The sequence below is a fragment of the Anguilla anguilla genome, chromosome 8, assembly GCF_013347855.1.
Source record: "Anguilla anguilla isolate fAngAng1 chromosome 8, fAngAng1.pri, whole genome shotgun sequence".
Lineage (NCBI taxonomy): Eukaryota > Metazoa > Chordata > Actinopteri > Anguilliformes > Anguillidae > Anguilla > Anguilla anguilla.
Window position 1 is genome coordinate 5444937 of NC_049208.1, and position 21655 is coordinate 5466591.

Genomic DNA, 21655 nt, shown 5'->3' on the forward strand with positions numbered 1-21655 from the left:
ATGGCTGCTTAGCTTCAGCAGTTAGCCACGAGAGGGATACAGGGTGGTATGGCTGCCTAGCTTTAGCAGTTAGCCATGAGAAGGGTACAGGGTGGTCTGGCCTCAGGAATAGCAAATGTAATCTGGAAATACTCACTGAATCATTAATCACTCAGTGAATAACAGTGATCCACTTCTATTTGTGCAATATTAAAACCTCATGTCCTTACCTCCAGATTTCTTCCTCCTGTTATAAATGACAAAGACGACGATGATGATGATGATGATGATGATGATGATGATGATGATGATGATGATAATGGTGACATTGTCAACAGTGACTCTCACAAGAGGATTGGGGATCGGTGGACCTGTAGTGAGAGACAGACCGTCATTTTGGATTTCTCTGATCAGGACATGGATGCCTTCCTACCCCCCTCATCCTCCCCTACTCCATCAGGGTTCCCAAACTGCGGGCTCGGGCAGCCAGATGGATTAGAAATGTCCAGTTTTCAAATTGTTTGAACAAGTCCGGTTTGTGGTACCAAGCAAACATTGTAAATGTCCAGTCTGACTAGTTGATTGAAATTTAACTGCTAGTTTGTAATGAATTCCATCTTCCCTCTACACTGTTACATTAGATTGTGACGGTAGACCTTCCACAGCCATACTGAGAGAAAGTCCTAGATTTCCTAAATTTTAGGAAAGGGGAGTAGGGAGGAACCTACAAAACTATCAATAGAGGTTTGTCTGGAACAAAGCAACATGGTTCCGGACCAAAGAAACATGGTCCTGGACCAAAGCAAAGCGGTGGAAGCTTCTAGGATCCCAGACTATATCTTAGTTGGGCTGCTTCGAGCCGCCTGGATCTTTCTGTTTTCGTGGGACGAGGGTGTGATGGACTGCACCAAAAATAGTAGGATATACAACTGTTTTATGGTCCCGTTCTGGCATGACAAGATAGGACCTCATGGTGATGAGGTGAAATTTACCCCACCTGGGGCAAATGGCCAAGACTGTGCTTTGTTTCTTAAGAACACTTCCTGGTTTTGTTGAGAGACGTTGCTCACTAGCGCCAGTGCATCTGGCTCCAGTGTAGGACTTTCAGCCCCCCGTTTCAATCATTCAATCATTTTGTCTACAAGAACATGTAGTCACAATAGGTGTGATTTTTTTTGGTCTAATGTCTCCCCGTGTGTCAGTTCATTAAGCTGTGTCATTTGGACAATATTTCAATATTTTGTCGACCAATTGGGGACAGTTTGTGTCACTGCCTAGTCACTGTGTGTCACTTAGTGTGTGGGGGGGTGGGGGGGTGGTGTTGTCTCATGTGCTCAGTGGATGACCCAAGCAGGCCAGGACTTCATGACCATATAAGAGTCCCACTTTTCCCCTACTATGCAGTCTCTGGCTCCATTTATACAACACGACGGCTCAAAATGCTTCTCATAAGCCACAGTCACATTGTCAACACTTTTTCTACAGTCTGTGGTTTAAACCTGTGAAGATGAATTGTGTTAGTTTACTATTTTGAATGTTTTCCATGTGAACACAAGGAAAGAGAAGAGCACAGACAGACCTGCAGGTTTTATGCACAGACAGACAGACTTACAGAAGTCCTTTATGGATTCTGATCGCGTCTTTGTGCCGACCCGGTTACTGCTGCTGCAGTAGATGGCCTCTTTGGTTGCCGTGACAGTGATCTTGACTCCTGTCGGTGAGGTTGTATTTGCTACCCGTGTGCAGTGGGCGTGGTCACAGGTGTAGCTGGCCCAGGTGTCTTTAGCAGAGCAGTTCACTGACACCTTACAGAACCCTCCAGCAGAGGAGAGTAAAGCCACTCCCACCTCGGGTGTGGGCGGGGCCTCTGAAAAACAACAACCAATCCAATTGGCCAAAATGTGACACATTGCACCATATAGTCCCATAATAATCTCATACATTAAATTGGCAATAATAATCCCATATATTCAAATTTAACCATATAATCTTATAATAATCTGAGAAATATCATCAAATGACAATCTCATGATAATCTCAGAAATCACATTTATCTACAGAATGACAGCATTATTTAAATGCATTAGTATCGATGTATTCTCCACCCATATCTTTTTAGCACCCTCATGATTGTATTGTACACAGAGACTGTAAAACAGTGTGTTATTTCTACCTTGAACTGTGAGCCTGTAGGAAGCAACATGTCTTCGCTGTCCTTCTTCATCAGTTATCTCTGCTGTGTAGATCCCACTGTCTCTCTCCTGCACGTTCTTCAGCAGCAGAGTGAAGTTCTTTTGATCAAATTCTGCCCTGGTTTCATAAGATTTAAATAATTTCAGATGTTTAACTTCATAATTGTATTCTAGTACGGCAGTGGAGATATTGAAACGCCAGGAAAGGGTGTTAAACCGGAGTTCTGCATATCCCTGCATATCCAGACGAACAGAGCTTCCCTTACGCACAAACAGAGACTCCTCAGCTCTGGAAACTGGGAAAAAACAGAGAAATGTTCATTTTAAAACTTCAAAACAAATTCTGTTCAGCAGATACCATATACACCACACATTATACAGTACAATGAAATACAATACTTTTACAAGGTATTATCATACATCTATGAAAGACTTTCTTACTTGAAATCCAAATCACTTGCAAGCTACTATTGCACAATAACACATTTTACAGCATCCAAACTAATACAGTAACAAATCACCACCGTATATCCGAAACACATTTAATGGCAGAATGTGTAATACAGTATGAAACTGATATTTGCAATGTACTTCACAGTAAAAAAAAAAAAAACCATCAGCCTAATGTATAATTTATGATTTCTGTCTTTTTGTGCTGAAAAATGTGACATTTAAACCTATTCTACAAATTTTCAGGTTTTCAGAAGTTTGTCAGTAGAGCAGTGGGGCATCGGTAGAAATGAGCAAGAGACAAATCCTGTAATTATCAGGAAATATCAGGGGGTTCGTTACAACACTGGGGCTTTGTGACTACTGTACAGAAAAAGAGTTCAGGGTGTCTAATGGTGAGCTGGCAGGTGTAAAATGCCACAATTAATTACCCGCACGCACACACGTACACACACTCATACCCATATGCACACACGTACACACACTCTTACCAACACACACATGTACACACACTCATTCTCACGCACACACACATACACACACTCATACTCACGTGCGCGCACACTTGTACGAACACATACACACACACACACACAAAATGGCAGTTTCTTCTTTCCTTTTAGAGTTGTTTTCTGAGCACTGAACTGCCACAGGATGCACAAGACCCCACCATAAAAGGAAGCACACGTCTCTGAAACACGCCTGAGCTGCTCAACCCTGCACACTACCCTTTCCAGCTGAAAGTTTTTTTATACCTCAGATAAGTTATTATTTTGGTACACGTGCTTGAAATTGATTAAAAACACAAATGCCAGTAACAAACTCCAAAGACAATTGAAAGGTTCCCAGATCCCTTGGCCATGTAATCTCTGCCCATGGCTTGTCCTATCACTCCTATGCCGACGACACGCAACTCTTTCTCTCCTTCTCCCCATCGGACACACAGGTCCCTGCCCGCATCTCCGCTTGCCTGAGGGACATACAGAGCTGGATGGACAATCACCACCTGAAGCTCAACCCGGGAAAGACGGAGCTAATCTTTATTCCTGCTCTATCCTCTCCCCTCCTCGATTTTTCCATTTCCCTAGGGGACACCTTAGTGACATCATCACCCTGTGCCAAGAATCTCAGAGTGGTGATGGACAACAGGTTGTCCCTCTCCAAGAACATCGCAGCAGTAAGCCGGGCATGCAGATTTTTCCTGTATAACATCCGGAGAATCCGCCCCTTTCTCACCACCTACTCAACCCAGCTCCTGGTCCAAGCAATGGTTCTATCCCGCCTGGACTACTGCAACTCTCTTCTGGCTGGTCTACCGGCATCTGCCATCAGACCCCTGCAACTCATTCAGAATGCCGCAGCTCGTCTGGTCTTCAACCTCCCCAGACACTCCCACGTCACTCCCCTGCTCACTACCCTCCACTGGCTGCCTGTTATAGCTTGCATCAAATTTAAAACATTGGTCCTAGCATACCAGGCAGTCAAGGGATCAGCCCCAGCATGCCTCCACAAGTTATTCAAACCCTACATGCCAGCCAGATCCCTCCGTTCTGCTACCTTAGGACACCTGGCACCTCCCCCTCTTCGCACCTGCGCTTCCAGAACACGTCTCCTGTCTGTTCTGGCCCCACGATGGTGGAATGACTTCCCCGTGGAGGTCAGAACAGCTGAGACACTGACCCATTTCAAGGGACGACTCAAGACTCACCTCTTCAGGCTGCACCTCTCCCCATCCCTCCCAACCTCCCTGTAATCTCTTAAATGACTGTAAGCTTAGGGTTGTAACTAGGTAGCTGTTTCGTAGGTGACTTAGGTGCATTAACTGTCTTAACTACTGCTTGTATTTTTCCATAGACTGCGTTGTTGCTGTTCTTGTTTGTGTTAGTGCTAATCAGTTTAACCTTCAGGGTCCAAGTTGAAATATGCGGTTGTTCCCTGCACTTGGACTGGTACTTCTCTCTAGGGTTTTCGTCATACTTGTTCCTGGTTATGGTTATACACTTTGTTGTACGTCACTCTGGATAAGAGCGTCTGCCAAATGCCTGTAATGTAATGTAATGTAGGTTAGATTCAAAATTAGATACTGAAAGCTCACTTATATCTGTGCTAGGGAAGCAACTGAACTCACCAGACTAATCAGGAACACCTATCACACCATTTCTCCCGAACGTTATGATGCCCTGAAATGGGGGGTCTATTCATAAAAAAGCTGTGGTTTCTACATATTGGAACCAAAATGTATAAGAAATACCCGTCAGTAAAAGTTAAGAATGTGCGCTTTGCCCACACATGAATTGTTTGGTTACAAATAAAAAATTGTGGAGCGAAAAGTCGAGTCAAGAAAAAAAATGTCATCGTTTCAAACGCCAGGGAGTTCACAGAAAATTCATGAAATTGTGGTCCCTGAGTCAAGTATTTAAAACCAATAATACATTTTATCAAAGAAATTACTGTAGTAAAGCATCACCCCTAAAACAGTGCGGTTTGTACTGCCAGTCTCACCTAAAAAAGTCTCATCAATAAACCTCAACCTCACCCAAAACAACGAGGCAGGAGCCATGGCCTTCCGGCTAATTTCGGTACCACGCGCCACACGCCTGTCATGAATATATTTATTTGAATACAATATCCCTGATGGACCAGTAAATACATTTATACAAACATACAGAAGCATGAAGAAGATGAGTACTCTAAAAGTGTGTAAAGGTGCCGTACCTGAGATCGCAGAGAAAGCCAAAACGATGATGATCAGAGGTTCCATTATGCAGTGTGGAACTGTAATGGGCTTCTGAACGAGGAATTAAAGCTGCTACTTCCGCTTATTAATGTTACTTCCGTACGCACCCTGTACCCTGTAAAGCGTTAGCAATGTCTGTCTAAATGCCTATAGCTGCAGCTACGGGCTGGCTAATCTGAACAGCACCTTCTGCACCAGCAGATGAAGCCCTAACCCCACTACCCAGGGGGGTTGGGGGGTCTTTCGCCATTACGAAAAAATCATGTGGCAGCAGAGGCATGTATTAAGAGATAAGACATGTAAGAGATGTAGATCTTCTCTCCTCAGGTAGAAGTGCACTTATTGGCATGCACCTTTCTCCTCAGATACAAGTGCACTCATTAATGCAGATCTCTTTCCATAGTACACCAATCACCAAGCCCCCCCGCCTCCATCACCAAGCCCCCCCCTCCCCCCTCCCCCCCCCCAGGTTCACGAGCAAATCGTCATTAACTGGAAACATTTCTTCACGCTGTCACACTTCCTGTGTGAAGGCTGTGAATAGTCCATCTTACAGCACCGCCTCATATTAAAAAAAAACCCCAAACAGGCACACAAAAGTGTATCCACACATTGTGGCAGGCTCACGGGTGTGGGGTTTCCACGTCACCAATTCGAGAACTAAACACGCACACGAAACACAACTGGAGTGTAATTGGGGGATTTATTAGGGAAAATTTACACACAAAGAGGGAAAGGGGGAGATTCAGCAACCAATCCAAAGTCCACAATCCGTTCTCGTTGTCCTTTTCCGTATTCCAGGGATATCCAAAAAAACCAGGTCCTCAGCCAAAACAGTTTGGTACACAGCGGGGTTTGTCAAACAGTCCGGGTCACAACAGGTAATCACACAGATATTTTTAGCTTTCACTTACTCTCCACCACACGCGTTTCCCTCACGGTACTTTGTGCCCTTTGTGCACTCCGCTTCCCCTTTTATCCCCCTGCACTTAGGCCTAATGGCTTAATTAAGCCCAGGCTTGCCTCGTTGGGGCAGGAAGTCCATATAAGGCTCGGGGGTGGAGCCAGCAGGCAGCAACATATCTGCCCTCAATTACCACTCCCCTCACCTCTCCCTGCCGTCTGCCACACACCCCCCCCCCTCAGCTCCGACCGGGAGAGAGGGCCGGTCCAGCTCCCTAGAGCATCCCTCCTGGAGAGGGCATCGGCATTTCCATGGGCTGCACCTGATCTGTGGATGGCAGAGAACGCAAAGGGCTGCAAGGATAGGAACCAGCGGGTGACCCGGGCGTTACTGTCCTTATTGCGTGACATCCAAACCAGTGGTGCATGGTCCGTTACGAGGGTGAAGTGCCGTCCCAATAAGTAATATTTCAGCGTTTCCAGGGCCCACTTGATCGCTAGACATTCTTTCTCCACAGTGGAATATCTTTGCTCCCGCGGTAACAGCTTCCGGCTAATGTATACGACTGGGTGTTCTTCACCTTCTTGTAGCTGTGATAGGACGGCCCCCACCCCTGTTTCGGACGCATCGGTCTGCACCGCCAGTGGTTTGGAGAAGTTTGGGGTCACCAGCACGGGTCCAGAACACAGTGCTCCCTTTAAGTCCTGGAAGGCTTTCTCCGCCTCCTCGGTCCATGTCACCTGGGCGGGCAGATGGCTCCTGGTCAGATCCGTCAGGGGGCTGGCTCGGGAGGCAAAGTTGGGAACAAATCTCCGGTAGTAGCTCGTCAACCCCACAAACGTGCGTACTTGCTTCTTGGTGAGGGGGCGTGGCCAGTCCCGAATCGCCTCCACTTTCTTCACCTGGGGTTTTACACATCCCCTCCCGATCGTGTACCCCAGGTACTCAGCCTCCCGTAGGCCGAGTCGACATTTTTTTGGGTTAGCTGTTAGTCCCGCCCCCCTTAAGGCCTGTAAAACTGCATTCACCTGGTTTAGGTGGATCTCCCACTCGTTCCCATGGATTACAATATCGTCGAGGTAGGCCGCGGCATACTCACGATGGGGACGGAGAACCTGGTCCATCAACCTCTGGAAGGTGGGTGGGGCCCCGTGCAATCCAAAGGGCAGCTTCCTGTAGTGGAACAGCCCATCAGGGGTGGCGAAAGCAGTTTTCTCCCGCGCCTCGGGAGCTAAGGACACCTGGCAATAACCCTTTGTCAGGTCAAGTGTGCTGATAAACCGGGCGGTCCCCAGCCGTTCTATTAGTTCATCAATTCGGGGCATCGGGTAGGCATCGAACTTTGAGATTTCATTCAATTTTCTAAAATCATTACAGAAGCGAATGGTGCCGTCTGGTTTCGGCACCAACACTATGGGGCTGCACCACTCACTATTCGACTCTTGATGATTCCTGCTTCCAACATCATTTTTACCTCGTCCCTGATGGCGTCTCTCCTCGCTTCTGGTATGCGGTAGGGTCTCAATTTCACCTTTTTCCCAGGTTCAGTGATGATGTGGTGCTGTACCAGATCGGTGTGTCCCGGTTCACTGGAGAACACATCCTGGTTCTGGCCGACCAACTCCCTCAGCTCCTGCTTCTGTGCTTGGCTCAGCTGCTCCCCCAGTGGCACCTCCACAGGCTTGGTCTCTGTAGTAACCTTCTTCGGGGGAATAGAGTAGAGTACCTCACGTGCATTCCATTTTTTCAACAAATTCACATGGTAAATCTGGGTCAGATGCCTACACCCCAGCTGTCTGACCCTATAATTAACTTCACCCACCTTCTCAAGGACCTCATATGGCCCGTTCCATCGGGCCAAAAACTTACATTCTGTGGTGGGGACCAACACCAACACTTTGTCGCCTGGCTGGAAGTCTCTTTGTTGCGCCTGTTGTACACCCGCGCTTGGGCATCCTGTGCCTCCTGCATGTGTTCTCGTACCAGGGGCCACAGGGTTGCCATCCGGTCTCTCATGTCTTCCACGTGTTCCACCATGGTTCGATGGGGCGACGGTTGCTGTTCCCAGGCTTCTTTAGCCACGTCCAGTAGTCCTCGGGGTCGTCTCCCGTACAGGAGTTCAAAGGGAGAGAAACCTGTTGAAGCTTGGGGCACTTCTCGGATCGAGAACATCAGGTAGGGCAGTAGCTGGTCCCAATTCCTCCCGTCCGCCTCCATCACCTTCTTTAGCATCTGCTTTAGGGTTCGATTGAATCTTTCCACCAATCCATCGGTCTGCGGGTGGTACACTGAGGTGCGCAACTGGGTTATTTTCATTAGTTTGCAGAGATCCTTCATGATTCGCGACATGAACGGGGTTCCCTGGTCGGTTAATATCTCGTCGGGGATGCCGACTCGGGAGAACAGCATGACTAGCTCCCGTGCGATTCCCTTGGTAGCCATGGTGCGCAGGGGGATGGCTTCTGGGTACCTGGTGGCATAATCCAAAATCACCAGGATGTATTGGTGACCTCGGCTGCTCTTGGGTAGAGGTCCTATCAGGTCCATTGCGATCCTGCTGAAAGGGACTGAAAGGATGGGTAGGGGAATTAAGGGGCTGCGAAAGTGTGGTTTTGGTGCCACCTGTTGGCACTCCGGGCAACTGCGGCAGTAATCTTCCACTGCCCTCTTCACACCAGGCCAGTAAAATCACGCCTTGATCCAGTCTAAGGTCTTCTCCACCCCTAGGTGGGCCCCAAGAAGGTGGGAGTGCGCCAACTGCAGGACAGTTTGTACAAAGGGTCGGGGCACCAACAACAATTCCAAACATTCGTCGTTTTTCTTCACCACCTGATACAACGATTTCTTCTTTATCGAAAAATGAGGGTATGTGATCTGACTTACCCCCTCGATAGGCTTTCCATCCACCACTGTCACCTGCTGGAGAGTGCTGGCCAGGTTGGAATCCTCCAATTGGGCCGTCCCAAACCGGCCCATTAGAGAGGCGGGCTCTGGCACCACCTCGTGATCCATCGGGAACATGCTGTCCAGACTCGCCTCACCTTCCTCCAGTCTTGCATCATCTGCGTCACCCTCAGAGAGGGGTTCTGTTGACGCCTGGGGGTCCACTTCCTGGAATCCACACATCCGGCTATCACCCCTTCTGGTGTCCCTCCCGCCTCTCCGGCTTCCTCCTCCCTTTTGGTTCCCTCGTCTCCCCACGTCTCCGGACATACTGGCCCACAGTTGACGGAACATCTAGGAATCTCTCCCGATAAGGACCGGCACCGGTAGGTTTGGGACGACTCCCGCTGGTCCCGTGTGTTGTCCCTTTGTGGTCTGTAGGTGGAGGAGTGTGGTAGGGTAGTTCTTAGTTTCACCGTGTATACATGTGATGGCCACGGTGTCAGGGACTGGGCGTAGTCGGGGCGGATCAGGGTCACCATACTCCCGGAGTCCAAAAGTGCTGTGGTGTCCTTTCCATTGGCCCTTACTGGGGTAACAGGGGTAGGACTACTTTCCTCAGCCCAGCATGCCATCAGCAACCCGCAGGGACGCCCGGTGGCTACCTCACTGGCTGAGGCCGAAGGCATCTGGACATCACGGTTTGGACAGCTCCAGGCGATGTGTCCCGGCTCACCACACTCGTAGCACTTCCTGCCGTCTGTGTTCAGGAAGGGGCGTCGTCTCGGGGGGCTGACCATCGGGGTCCCTCCATCCCTGGTCGTGGTCCAGGCATGGTCCTCCGTCCTTTTCCGCTCTTTCGGGCGAGTGGAGGGTTCCGCCTTCAGTGGTCGTCCGCTGCGCAGGACCTCCAAAGCCACCTGTTGACCTTCCACCAGTTCCACCAGCTGATCCGCGCTCTGCGGGTTAGCTTGGCTTGCCAACTTCTTAGCTTCAAATGGGAGAGAGCGTAGAAATTTATCAATGACCACTTTCTCGAGGGGCGTGGTCATCAGTGGTTCCACCGTTAGCCAGCTCTTGGTCAGCCTAATCAGATCATGCATTTGCGATCGGGGGGACGCTGTGGCATCATACGTCCAATCATGGAACCGTTGCGCCCGGCCAATCAGAGTGTAACCATACCGGCGCAGGATCTCCTTTTTCAGCCCCTCGTAATGCGTCGCCTGTTCAGCCGTCAGATCCTGATAGGTCTTCTGTGCCGCGCCTGACAGGAAGGGTGCTAGCAGGCTGGCCCATTGCTCACGGGGCCATTTCTCCCTAGCCGCCGTCCTCTCAAAGGCTTGGAGGTAAGCCTCGATGTCATCAGCTTCTGTTAGTTTCAGCAGAAACATACTGGGTTTAGGATGGGAGACTGCTGCGCCTGCAGCCACGGCAGCATGGGCGGCTGTTAGCTGGCTGAGTTCAGCTCGCAGGAGAGCGGTCTGCTGACGCTGTTCCTCCAGCAACTCCCGATGCATAGCCTGCTGCGCTATGTTGGTCTCCACTAGTTGTTTCACTAAGGCTTCCATTATGCTCCGTGTCTGTTTAGTTATTGAGCTTGGGTAGTGCCCGCATTCTCCACCATATGTGGCAGGCTCACGGGTGTGGGGTTTCCACGTCACCAATTCGATAACTAAACACGCACACGAAACACAACTGGAGTGTAATTGGGGGATTTATTAGGGAAAATTTACACACAAAGAGGGAAAGGGGGAGATTCAGCAACCAATCCAAAGTCCACAATCCGTTCTCGTTGTCCTTTTCCGCATTCCAGGGATATCCAAAAAAACCAGGTCCTCAGCCAAAACAGTTCGGTACACAGCGGGGTTTGTCAAACAGTCCAGGTCACAACAGGTAATCACACAGATATTGCACACTTAATAAGGCTGCTTCATACTTTCCGCGTGTCCGCGAGGGTCCGCTTTGGTCCTCGTGACGTAGATGACGTCATCCGCCCGTGTCCGGAGGGTCCGCGCGCAGCCCAAAATTTGTGACCGCGGGACTGTACGCATAGCAAGCGTGTCGACTGCGTAAACACACACACACACACACACATACAGCCACACACACACACACACACATACAGCCACACACACACACACACACACACACACACACACACACACACACATACAGCCACACACACACACACACACACAGCCACAATAGAGTGATCACCATGTCCACACTGACTTAAAACAATGTTTATTGATCGCGGTGCCATTGCAACTAGGGGGATTCAGGTCTTTTTTAGGGGAGATCAGTTCACTTTCGGGGGGGGGGGATCAGAGCTCCCCCCTAAATCTGAACACAGTGGTACGTTCTCTATTTACAATTAATGTGCTAACGTGGCGAGTGGGTTGAGCTCGCTCAGGCAATCAAATCGAGATGTATCAGAACTGGAGACAGCTTCCGCTTTCTGGTTCCATGGACTCCAATGGGAGCTGATCATTGGCGCAAGAAGCCATGTCATGGAGGCGGCCATGTTTGATTATGGTGCTTTTGGCACCTGATGCGCAAGCACACTGGGTACCCAAACATGAACGGATCAATGGGAATGAAAAAAAAAGTCATATCTTCTTCTGTCTCCGACTGGTGAGTGTTTAGTCCAGTGTGAACAAATTATATGGGAAATAGGGAAATTCCCATAAAGTTTTGTTGGGGACTTCAAACGGGAAATTCTATTTTGACCAATTGAACAGCATGTTAGAAGAATGTAATTTTGAGAAAGAAGTCATTTTAATGGGGGGGTTTAACAAATTGGGAAGACAAATGTAACAGGAAAACTCTTAAGACAGAAAATCTTGATCTTACACAGTTAATTAAGGCCCCAACAAGATAATACAGTCTTCAAAGACTCAGATTGACCTGGTATTTAGCAATAAGCCAGAGAGAATAGTCAAATCATTCAATATGATTACTAGGCTATCTGACAATAATTTAATATTTGTAGTTAGAAAATTAGCCAAGAAGCGTTTCAGTCCCTGTGATGTAAGAAATCCTGGTCAGCTTAGAATACCTAAGGGAGAACAGAGCAACTTTGAAAATGCAATTAAAGGGATTAAATGGAATGGTATTCTGTCTTATTTTGATGTGGAATCTGACAGCTATGCCTTTCTGTTTACAATCCAAACTATAATGAAAGATTTCCTAAAGAGAGTTAAATATAGCCACAGACAAAAAAATACTCCTCCATGGATAAGTGGTAATACCTGGAAATTAATGAGAGAACGAGATGCTGCCCTGAAAGCAGCTTTTGGATCCAAGTTAAGTACTGATAGAGCAAGGTTTGTGATGCTAAGAAATATGTGTTTGTATTTGACCCAAGTCTGGTACAGACTGCCCAGACTTAAGAGTGTAGGAGCAGAGAGCATTTTTATTCCACAAGCTACCGCAGCAGTGAACACCAGTGTACACTGATGTGCCATTTTACAACAAATTACACTCTGTACAGCTGTTTACTTTATTAATTAATTCATTCATTTAATTTAATTTACATTTACACAACACCATAATTTCATATTTAAATTGCTGTAACTGTACGGCATGTTATGGCAGACTAGCGGTTAGCCATGAGAAGGGTACAGGGTGGTGTGGCTGCTTAGCTTCAGCAGTTAGCCATGAGAAGGGTACAGGGAGTTGTGGCTGCTTAGCTTCAGCAGTTAGCCATGAGAAGGGTACAGGTTGATGTGGCTGCTTAGCTTCAGCAGTTAGCCATGAGAAGGGTACAGGTTGGTGTGGCTGCTTAGCTTCAGCAGTTAGCCATGAGAGGGGTACAGGGTGGTGCGGCTGCATAGCTTCAGCAGTTAGCCATGAGAAGGGTACAGGGTGGTGTGGCCACAGGAATAGCAAATGTAATCTGGAAATACTCACTGAATCATTACTCACTAATTGAATGACAGTGACTCATAACTCACTTTTATTTGTGAAATATTAAAACCTGATGCACCTTACCTCCAAATTTCATCCTCTTTATCAATGACAAAGACAGTACTCTGATGACGGCGACGGCAACAATGACTCTCACAGTGACTCCCACAGTGACTCCCCATGACTCCCCTTGATTGTTCTCATTGATCGGTGGACCTGGGGTCAGGTCTAGGCTCAGCAACATTATGCGGCAATAAAATGAAGTCAGCTGAGTACCTGGATGTAGTGAATGACCAGGTTATCCCATAAATTGATTTTTTCTTCCCTGACGGCACGTGCATATTCCAGGACGACAATGCCAAGATTCATCTGGCTCAAATTGTGAAAGAGTGGTTCTGGGAGCATGAGGAATCATTTCCACATGTGAATTGGCCACCACAGAGTCCTGACCTTAACCCCGTTGAAAGTCTTTGGGATGTGCTGGAGAAGACTTTACGGAGTGTATTACGGAGTATATTATTGGGTAAATCTACAGGGCCTCAGTGATCAACATTCAACAAAGAGTATATTGTACAAAGCCTTATTACAGTTTTTGGTGGGTTATTGGGGGACGGGTGGGCGGGATACAGAAATAGAGATCAGAGAGAAGAAAATTTGCCCAACAAAGTGAGTATTGTGGATTTGTCCATATTTATACAGATGTCAAAAACCAGCAATAAGAGAATTAGAGTATCAGTTGTCAGAATTTAAACTAATATGTATGAAATATTAAAGTGATTATCTGTTTATATATACACAGAGTAGATAGTTGCCATTTTACTGGCTTAGCAGTGGCGAGAGGAAGTAAGGCTTCTTAGGGTAGTTGTATGGTCTGATTCCTGTTCAGTGCAGATGAGCCTCAGGTATGAATATTCAGAATGTAGAAAAGACAATGTGTTAGAAATCTTACAAACATTATATAGAATTCAAATTATGGGGTTAATTGTTATTTCTTATGGATTCCAGCACATGTGGAAGTTGAAGGCAGTGAGGTTGCCAATAAATATGCTTTAAAAAAGCAACAAAGCATGAGAATGTAGATTTCAGTTTTAGTAAGGCAGAAATTAAATATGTTTGAATAAAATTGTTGAATACAAGCATAAAGGTGCAGAAAAGCCAACTGTAGCTCACATGACAACACTCACTCACTCTACCACACACTCACACACTCTACCCCTCACTCTCACACTCACATACTCTACCCCTCACTCACACAGTCCATCGCACACTCACATGCTCTACCCCGTACTCACACACACTACCACAAACTCACACCGTCCACCACACACTCACACACTCCACCTCACACTTACACACTCTACCCATCCATCACACACTCTACCACACACTCACACGCTCTACTTCACACACTCACACACACTCACACACTCTACCCCTCACTCACACACTCTACCACACACTCACACACTCTACCACACACTCACTCACTCTACCTCACACTCACACACTCCACCACACATTCACACACTCTACTTCACACTCACACACTCTACCACACACTCACACACTCTACCCCCTACTCACACACACGACCACACACTCACACACTCACACACTCTACCCCATACTCACACACACTAACACATGCTCACACCCTCCACCACACACTCACACACTCTACCCCATACTCACACACTTTACCACACACTCACTCACTCTACCTAACACTCACACACTGTACCCCATATTCACACACTCTACCACACACTCACACACTTCCACACACTCACACCCTCCACCAAACACTCTTCTGCTCATTTACACATTTTACCCCTCACTCACACACTCTAATGCACGCTGTATTGTTTGTGTGAATTTCAGATGCAGTTCTGGGGTTTAATTTAATTATTTACGTTGTTTTTTTCAGAGATCAGTGAGGACTGAGAGAGAAGGATAAGTTTGTCAGAGGGGAGGAGAGAATTAATATCTGAAATAACTGTGTGTGTGTGTCTGTTTGTGCGTGTGTGTTTGTGCATGTGTATGTGTATGTGTATGTAAGTGTGTGTGCGTGTGCGTGTGTGTGTGTGTGCATGTGTGTGTGTGTGTGCCTGCATGTGTGTGTGCGTGCATGTGTGTGTGCGTGTGTGTGTGTGCTGCGTGCGCGTGTGTGTGTTTGTATAAAAAAAAGATGAAATAGTTTGTCCAAGCTTTGCTGTGATTAATTGCAATAATTTTTAGCTGCCATGTGAACTGTATTTTTTATGTTTTTTGTTTCAAGCTTTTATGTTTTTTATATCTGTGAGCTTAATTTGTGTTTTTGGATTATTAACTTTTCATCCACTTGAGCCAAAGATGATTTTCCATCATCTGATGAATAATAAAGTTTTCTTATTTGGAAGTCGTCATACTGTTGCTCTCATGAATCTTTAATGGGCATTCAATTAAAGGAAAACATGAGATAGTATGGCAATGGTAAATAAAAACAAAGAAAATATAATTCAAATGAAATTGCATTGATTTTAATATCATGCAATAAATATGGAATAAATACTGAATAAGTTCTAGGGCACATGCACTTCCACTAAATCAGACTAGTTTTTGTGAGTAACCCCTATATTCAATTAAACACAGATACCAATTTTAAGGGCATATTTTGTATTCACTCAAGGAAGCCTTTCAGTTCTTTAAGACTGAAAAATCCATGAAACAGGAACAGGTGTGGCCTGAATGCTGAATGTTGTCTGATGACTCAGACTAGTAGCAGAAGCTTTTTTTAAATGATCAAGTGATTGTGTACTTTGAGAAGATAAACCTGTTTGCTTCTCTCCGACAAATAAAATAAAATTCAAATCAGGGCCGCCTCGTCCTGTATAAATAATTATACATAGTAGTAATATACAAAGCACTTGTTTCACATTGGATATTTTTATGGTGCATTGACAAGTAGATTGCAGTTGATAAGTAGAAATGTAAAATATCTTGAATGGTTTTATAGCACGTTTAAGCTCAATGTGTATTTTTAAGCGTGGATTTTGCACATGAAGCCTTTAATGGTCATTCTCAGCTCTGTGATACTGTGATGATATCTTTGCACAGACACTGAACATGTGAACAGGAGCAGTTCATCAGCCACAGTGCAGCCACTGCAGCCTGTAACTAAAATACACTTCCTGTTTGTGGGCTAAAACAAAAAAATACATTCCAAACTACAGCATAGCCTCCCATTTGAAAATCACTCACCACACACACACACACATACTCACACACACACACATTACAATCCAACTGCTACTGAGAAAGTTCCACAGATCACTAGTTGTCTCCCTTTCTCAGACTGAAAATGTTCATCCTGTTGGTGTCCACACTGCTCTTCTCAGGTACAGTGCACTTCAAACACATCTATTTGAAACATGTGTGTAAATAATAGGCCACTTGCCTCTTATTTTGTGTGGTTCAAACCTCTTTGTCATCTTTTTCATCTGCAAAGCAACATTTGCTTACATCCTTTTGTTTTCAGTCTATAGGCACTTTTACTAGGTAGGCATTTTATACTTTGTAAACATACATGAGCAGGAATTGTTGGTGCTGGCCTTAATCCTCTTGTTGAAGTTGTGGGACATTCAGAAATTCGGTCAGCTCCAGGAGCTCAACAGGCTGCTCCAGTACTTACTCAGTGTTTGTGCATCCTGTGACCAGAGTCAACTGCTGGCATAAACGGTTTATGCGGCCATTTTGGGCCACAACTGGGGATGGGCCACACAACACAGGTTTCAAATGTTTTTATTTTATTTCATTGAAAGTTGTTTACATTGTGCAGTATTCAGAGGGCACGGATAGTCAAGTCAAGTCAAAGTATATTTATATAGCACCTTTACAACAACCACAGTTGACCAAAGTGCTTGAACAGATTTAAAATACCAAAAACGAATATAAAAGTAATAAAAAATAAGAATAAAAGGAAACAATAAACATGGTAATAAAAGAATTATATCGAAGATAAAAACAAGGTGACAAGCTCAACTGAAATTGAATGCCAACGAGAAGAGGTGGGTCTTCAGCAGCGACTTAAAAGACTCTAGGGTCTGAGCAGTTCTTATATGAAAAGGTAGGCTGTTCCAGAGATTAGGGGCAGCTAGTGCAAAGGCTCGGTCGCCTCTATTTTTGTGCCTGGATCTCGGAACATCCAAGAGCATCTGGTTGGCCGACCTTAGTGCTCTAACTGGAGTATGATGCTGCAAAAGTGCAAGGATAGCTGTTTTGATGCTATTGCTCTTGCGCCAATTCCCCGGTCTGTGAACACACTGACAAATCCCCATCCCCCCACACCCCCCACCCCTTGGTTCATGATGTCATGTCATGACAGCCCTGCATTTGTAGATGGAAAGTTTGCCAAGTTCATTTTGAACAGCTGAGTTTGTTCTTAACTTGAATGCCGTTTAACTTTGAATGCTGTTGAAAGATGTTGATGTGTAAAATACCCAGTAAGTGTACTGGATTTAATCAAAGAAAACCTTTTATAAATGTGCAATAATCCCACGTAAGACTGCTTGTATTTGATAATATAATGTGTGCTATACCGTATATCTGCAGGACAGATTTTGTTTTAAAGTTTTAAAATGAAAATTGTTTCCAGAGCTGAGGAGTCTCTGTTTGTGGGTAAGGGAGGCTCTGTTCATCTGGATGTGCAGGGATATGAATGACTCCGGTCTAACACCCTGTACTGGCATTTTAATAGCACAGCCATACTAGAATACATTATTAGGTTTAAACATCTGACATTTTATAAAGGTTATGAAATCAGGGCAGAATTTGATCAAAAGAACTTCACTCTGCTGCTGAAGAACGTGCAGGAGAGAGACAGTGGGATCTACGCAGCATTGATAACTGAAGAGGGACGGCCGAGAGATATTGCTTCCTACTGTCATGGTTTCGTATTCCTTTGTGCTATCCAGGCTACTCGGCTACTCATTTCGAGAGCTATTCAGCAAACGAGCACGAGTATTCAGCTGATGCATGTGCAGCATTCTTCCTACTACTCAGCTTATTGGTGGAGTCCTAATTACGGTCAATTAGTTCCATCTGGTGTCATTCTGTATAACTCCCCTCTAAGAACAGCTTGTTGCTTTTGCGTCTAATTCTCACTGCGCAAAGAGCTGGTAAGGTGCTTAGCATTTAAGAAGAGAAGAGAAGAGAAGAGAAGAGAAGAGAAGAGAAGAGAAGAGAAGAGAAGAGAAGAGGAGAAGAGGAGAAGAGGAGGAGAAGAAGAGAAGAAGAGAAGAAGAGAAGAGAAGAAGAGAAGAAGAGAAGAAGAGAAGAGGAGAAGAGGAGGAGAAGAAGAGGAGGAGAAGAAGAGAAGAAGAGAAGAAGAGAAGAGGAGAAGAGGAGGAGAAGAAGAGAAGAAGAGAAGAAGAGGAGAAGAGAAGAGGAGAAGAGGAGGAGAAGAAGAGAAGAAGAGAAGAAGAGAAGAGGAGAAGAGGAGGAGAAGAAGAGAAGAAGAGAAGAAGAGAAGAAGAGAAGAAGAGGAGAAGAGGAGAAGAGAAGAGAAGAAGACTTGTTAAGTTGGTATAGTTTAGAGCAAGTTTGAGTTAGCTGTTATACTGATAGTGGGTTTCTGGTGACTTGATTCACGCTACCATCAGTCAGCCTCCTTTGTTTTGCTCCTTTCTTACCTTACCTCAGAGTGAGGTTGAATGTTCTGTTCATTTATCTTACTTCTATTTGTTTGTTTATTTCCTTTCCCTGTCTCTCACGAGACCTAGTGGTAAAGGTGCAGTCCTATCCTCCCTCCCCAAACCATTACACCTACAGGCTCACAGTTCAAGGTAGAAATAACACACTGTTTTAAGGTCTCTGTGTACAATGCAATCATAAGGGTGCTAAAAAGATATGGGTGGAGAATACATCGATACTAATGCATTTAAATAATGCTGTCATTCTGCAGATAAATGTGATTTCTGAGATTATCATGAGATTATATCACTTGATGATATTTCTCAGATTATTATAAGATTATATGATTAAATTTGCATATGTGTTGGTATGAGTGTGTGTGCGTGTGTGCATGTGGGTATGAGTGTGTGAATGTGTGTGCTTGTGGGTAATTCATTGTGGCATTTTACATCTGCCAGCTCACCATTAGACACACTGAACTCTTTTTCTGTACACCAGCCACAAAGCCCCAGTGTTGTAACGAACCCCCTGATATTTCCTGATAATTACAGGATTTGTCTCTTGCTAATTTCTACCAATGCCCCATTGCTCTACTGACAAACGTCTGACAACCTGAAAATTTGTAGAATAGGTTTAAATGTCACATTTTTCAGCACAAAAAGACATAAATCATAAATTATATATTAGGCTGATGGTTATTATTTTTTTTACTGTGAAGTACATTGCAAATATCAGTTTCATACTGTATTACACATTCTGCCATTAAATGTGTTTCGGATATACGATGGTGATTTGTTACTGTATTAGTTTGGATGCTATAAAATGTGTTATTGTGCAATAATAGCTTGCAAGTGATTTGGATTTAAAGTAAGAAAGTCTTTCATAAATGTATGATTATAGCTTGTGAAAGTATTGTATTTCATTGTACTGTATAATGTGTGGTGTATATGGTATCTGCTGAACAGAATTTGTTTTGAAGTATTAAAATGAACATTTCTCTGTTTTTTCCAGTTTCCAGAGCTGAGGAGTCTTTGTCTCTGTTTGTGCGTAAGGGGGGCTCTGTTCATCTGGATGTGCAGGAAAAACTCCAGAATAAAACCCTGTTCTGGTATTTTAACTCCACAGCCATACTACAATACAATATAAAGTTTAAACATCTGAAATTTTATGAAGATTATAAGATCAGGACCATATTTGATCAAAAGAACTTCACTCTGCTGCTGAAGAACGTGCAGGAGAGAGACAGTGGGATCTACACAGCAAGGATAATTGATGATGAAGGAGAGAAGAGAGATGTTGCTTCCTACAGGCTTACAGTTCAAGGTAGAAATAACACACTGTTTTACAGTCTCTGTGTACAATGCAATCATAAGGGTGCTAAAAAGATATGGGTGGAGAATACATCAATACTAATGCATTTAAATAATGCTGTCATTCTGCAGATAAATGTGATTTCTGAGATTATCATGAGATTATATCACTTGATGATATTTCTCAGATTATTATAAGATTATATGATTAAATTTGCATATGTGTTGGTATGAGTGTGTGTGCGTGTGTGCATGTGGGTATGAGTGTGTGAACGTGTGTGCGTGTGGGTAATTCATTGTGGCATTTTACATCTGCCAGCTCACCATTAGACACACTGAACTCTTTTTCTGTACACCAGCCACAAAGCCCCAGTGTTGTAACGAACCCCCTGATATTTCCTGATAATTACAGGATTTGTCTCTTGCTAATTTCTACCGATGCCCCATTGCTCTACTGACAAACTTCTGACAACCTGAAAATTTGTAGAATAGGTTTAAATGTCACATTTTTTCAGCACAAAAATACAGAAATCATAAATGATACACTAGGCTGATGGTTATTATTTTTTTTACTGTGAAGTACATTGCAAATATCAGTTTCATACTGTATTACACATTCTGCCATTAAATGTGGTTCGGATATACAATGGTGATTTGTTACTGTATTAGTTTGGATGCTATAAAATGTGTTGTTGAGCAATAATAGCTTGCAAGTGATTTGGATTTAAAGTAAGAAAGTCTTTCATAAATGTATGATAATAGCTTGTAAAAGTATTGTATTTCATTGTACTGTATAATGTGTGGTGTATATGGTATCTGCTGAACAGAATTTGTTTTGAAGTTTTAAAATGAACATTTCTCTGTTTTTTCCAGTTTCCAGAGCTGAGGAGTTCTTGTTTGTGCGTAAGGGGGGCTCTGTTCATCTGGATGTGCAGGAAAAACTCCAGAATAAAACCCTGTTCTGGTATTTTAACTCCACAGCCATACTACAATACAATATAAAGTTTAAACATCTGAAATTTTATGAAGATTATAATATCAGGACCGTATTTGATCAAAAGAACTTCACTCTGCTGCTGAAGAACGTGCAGGAGAGAGACAGTGGGATCTACACAGCAGTGATAATTGATGATGAAGGAGAGAAGAGAGATGTTGCTTCCTACAGGCTTACAGTTCAAGGTAGAAATAACACAGATTTACAGTCTCTGTGTACAATGCAATCATAAGGGTGCTAAAAAGATATGGGTGGAGAATACATCAATACTATGCATTTAAATAATGCTGTCATTCTGCAGATAAATGTGATTTCTGAGATTATCATGAGATTATATCACTTGATGATATTTCTCAGATTATTATAAGATTATATGGTTAAATTTGAATATATGGGATTATTATTGTCAATTTAATGTATGAGATTATTATGAGACTATATGGTGCAATGTGTCACATCTTTGGCCCATTGGATTGGTTGTTGTTTTGCAGTGGCCCCGCCCACACCCGAGGTGGGAGTGGGGTTATTTTCCTCTGCTGGAGGGTTCTGTATGGTGTCAGTGAACTGCTCTGCTAAAGACACCTGGGCCTGCTACATCTGTGACCACGCCCACTGCACACAGGTAGC

General features: G+C 44.6%; 2 protein-coding genes and 1 long non-coding RNA gene across 4 annotated transcripts in view; 1 reads left to right on the top strand and 2 right to left on the bottom strand.

The window, feature by feature from the left end:
- LOC118232807 overlaps nt 1-15073 on the top strand; it is a 60175-nt gene extending 45102 nt beyond the window's left edge. The window contains exon 6 of the mRNA XM_035427949.1: nt 14982-15073. Within this exon, the coding sequence (XP_035283840.1) occupies nt 14982-14991 (10 nt within the window). The 3' untranslated portion in view covers nt 14992-15073. The remainder of the gene's footprint in view (nt 1-14981) is intronic.
- The window catches only part of LOC118232801 (natural killer cell receptor 2B4-like), a 112529-nt gene that overhangs the window by 1051 nt on the left and 89823 nt on the right, over nt 1-21655 (bottom strand). The gene's annotated exons all lie outside the window — the stretch shown is intronic.
- On the bottom strand, nt 1465-2320 carry LOC118232815. Its single transcript, XR_004766399.1, has 2 exons — nt 2153-2320; nt 1465-1846 (listed from the first exon to the last, which is right to left on the bottom strand). It is a non-coding gene; the product is annotated as an uncharacterized LOC118232815 (long non-coding RNA).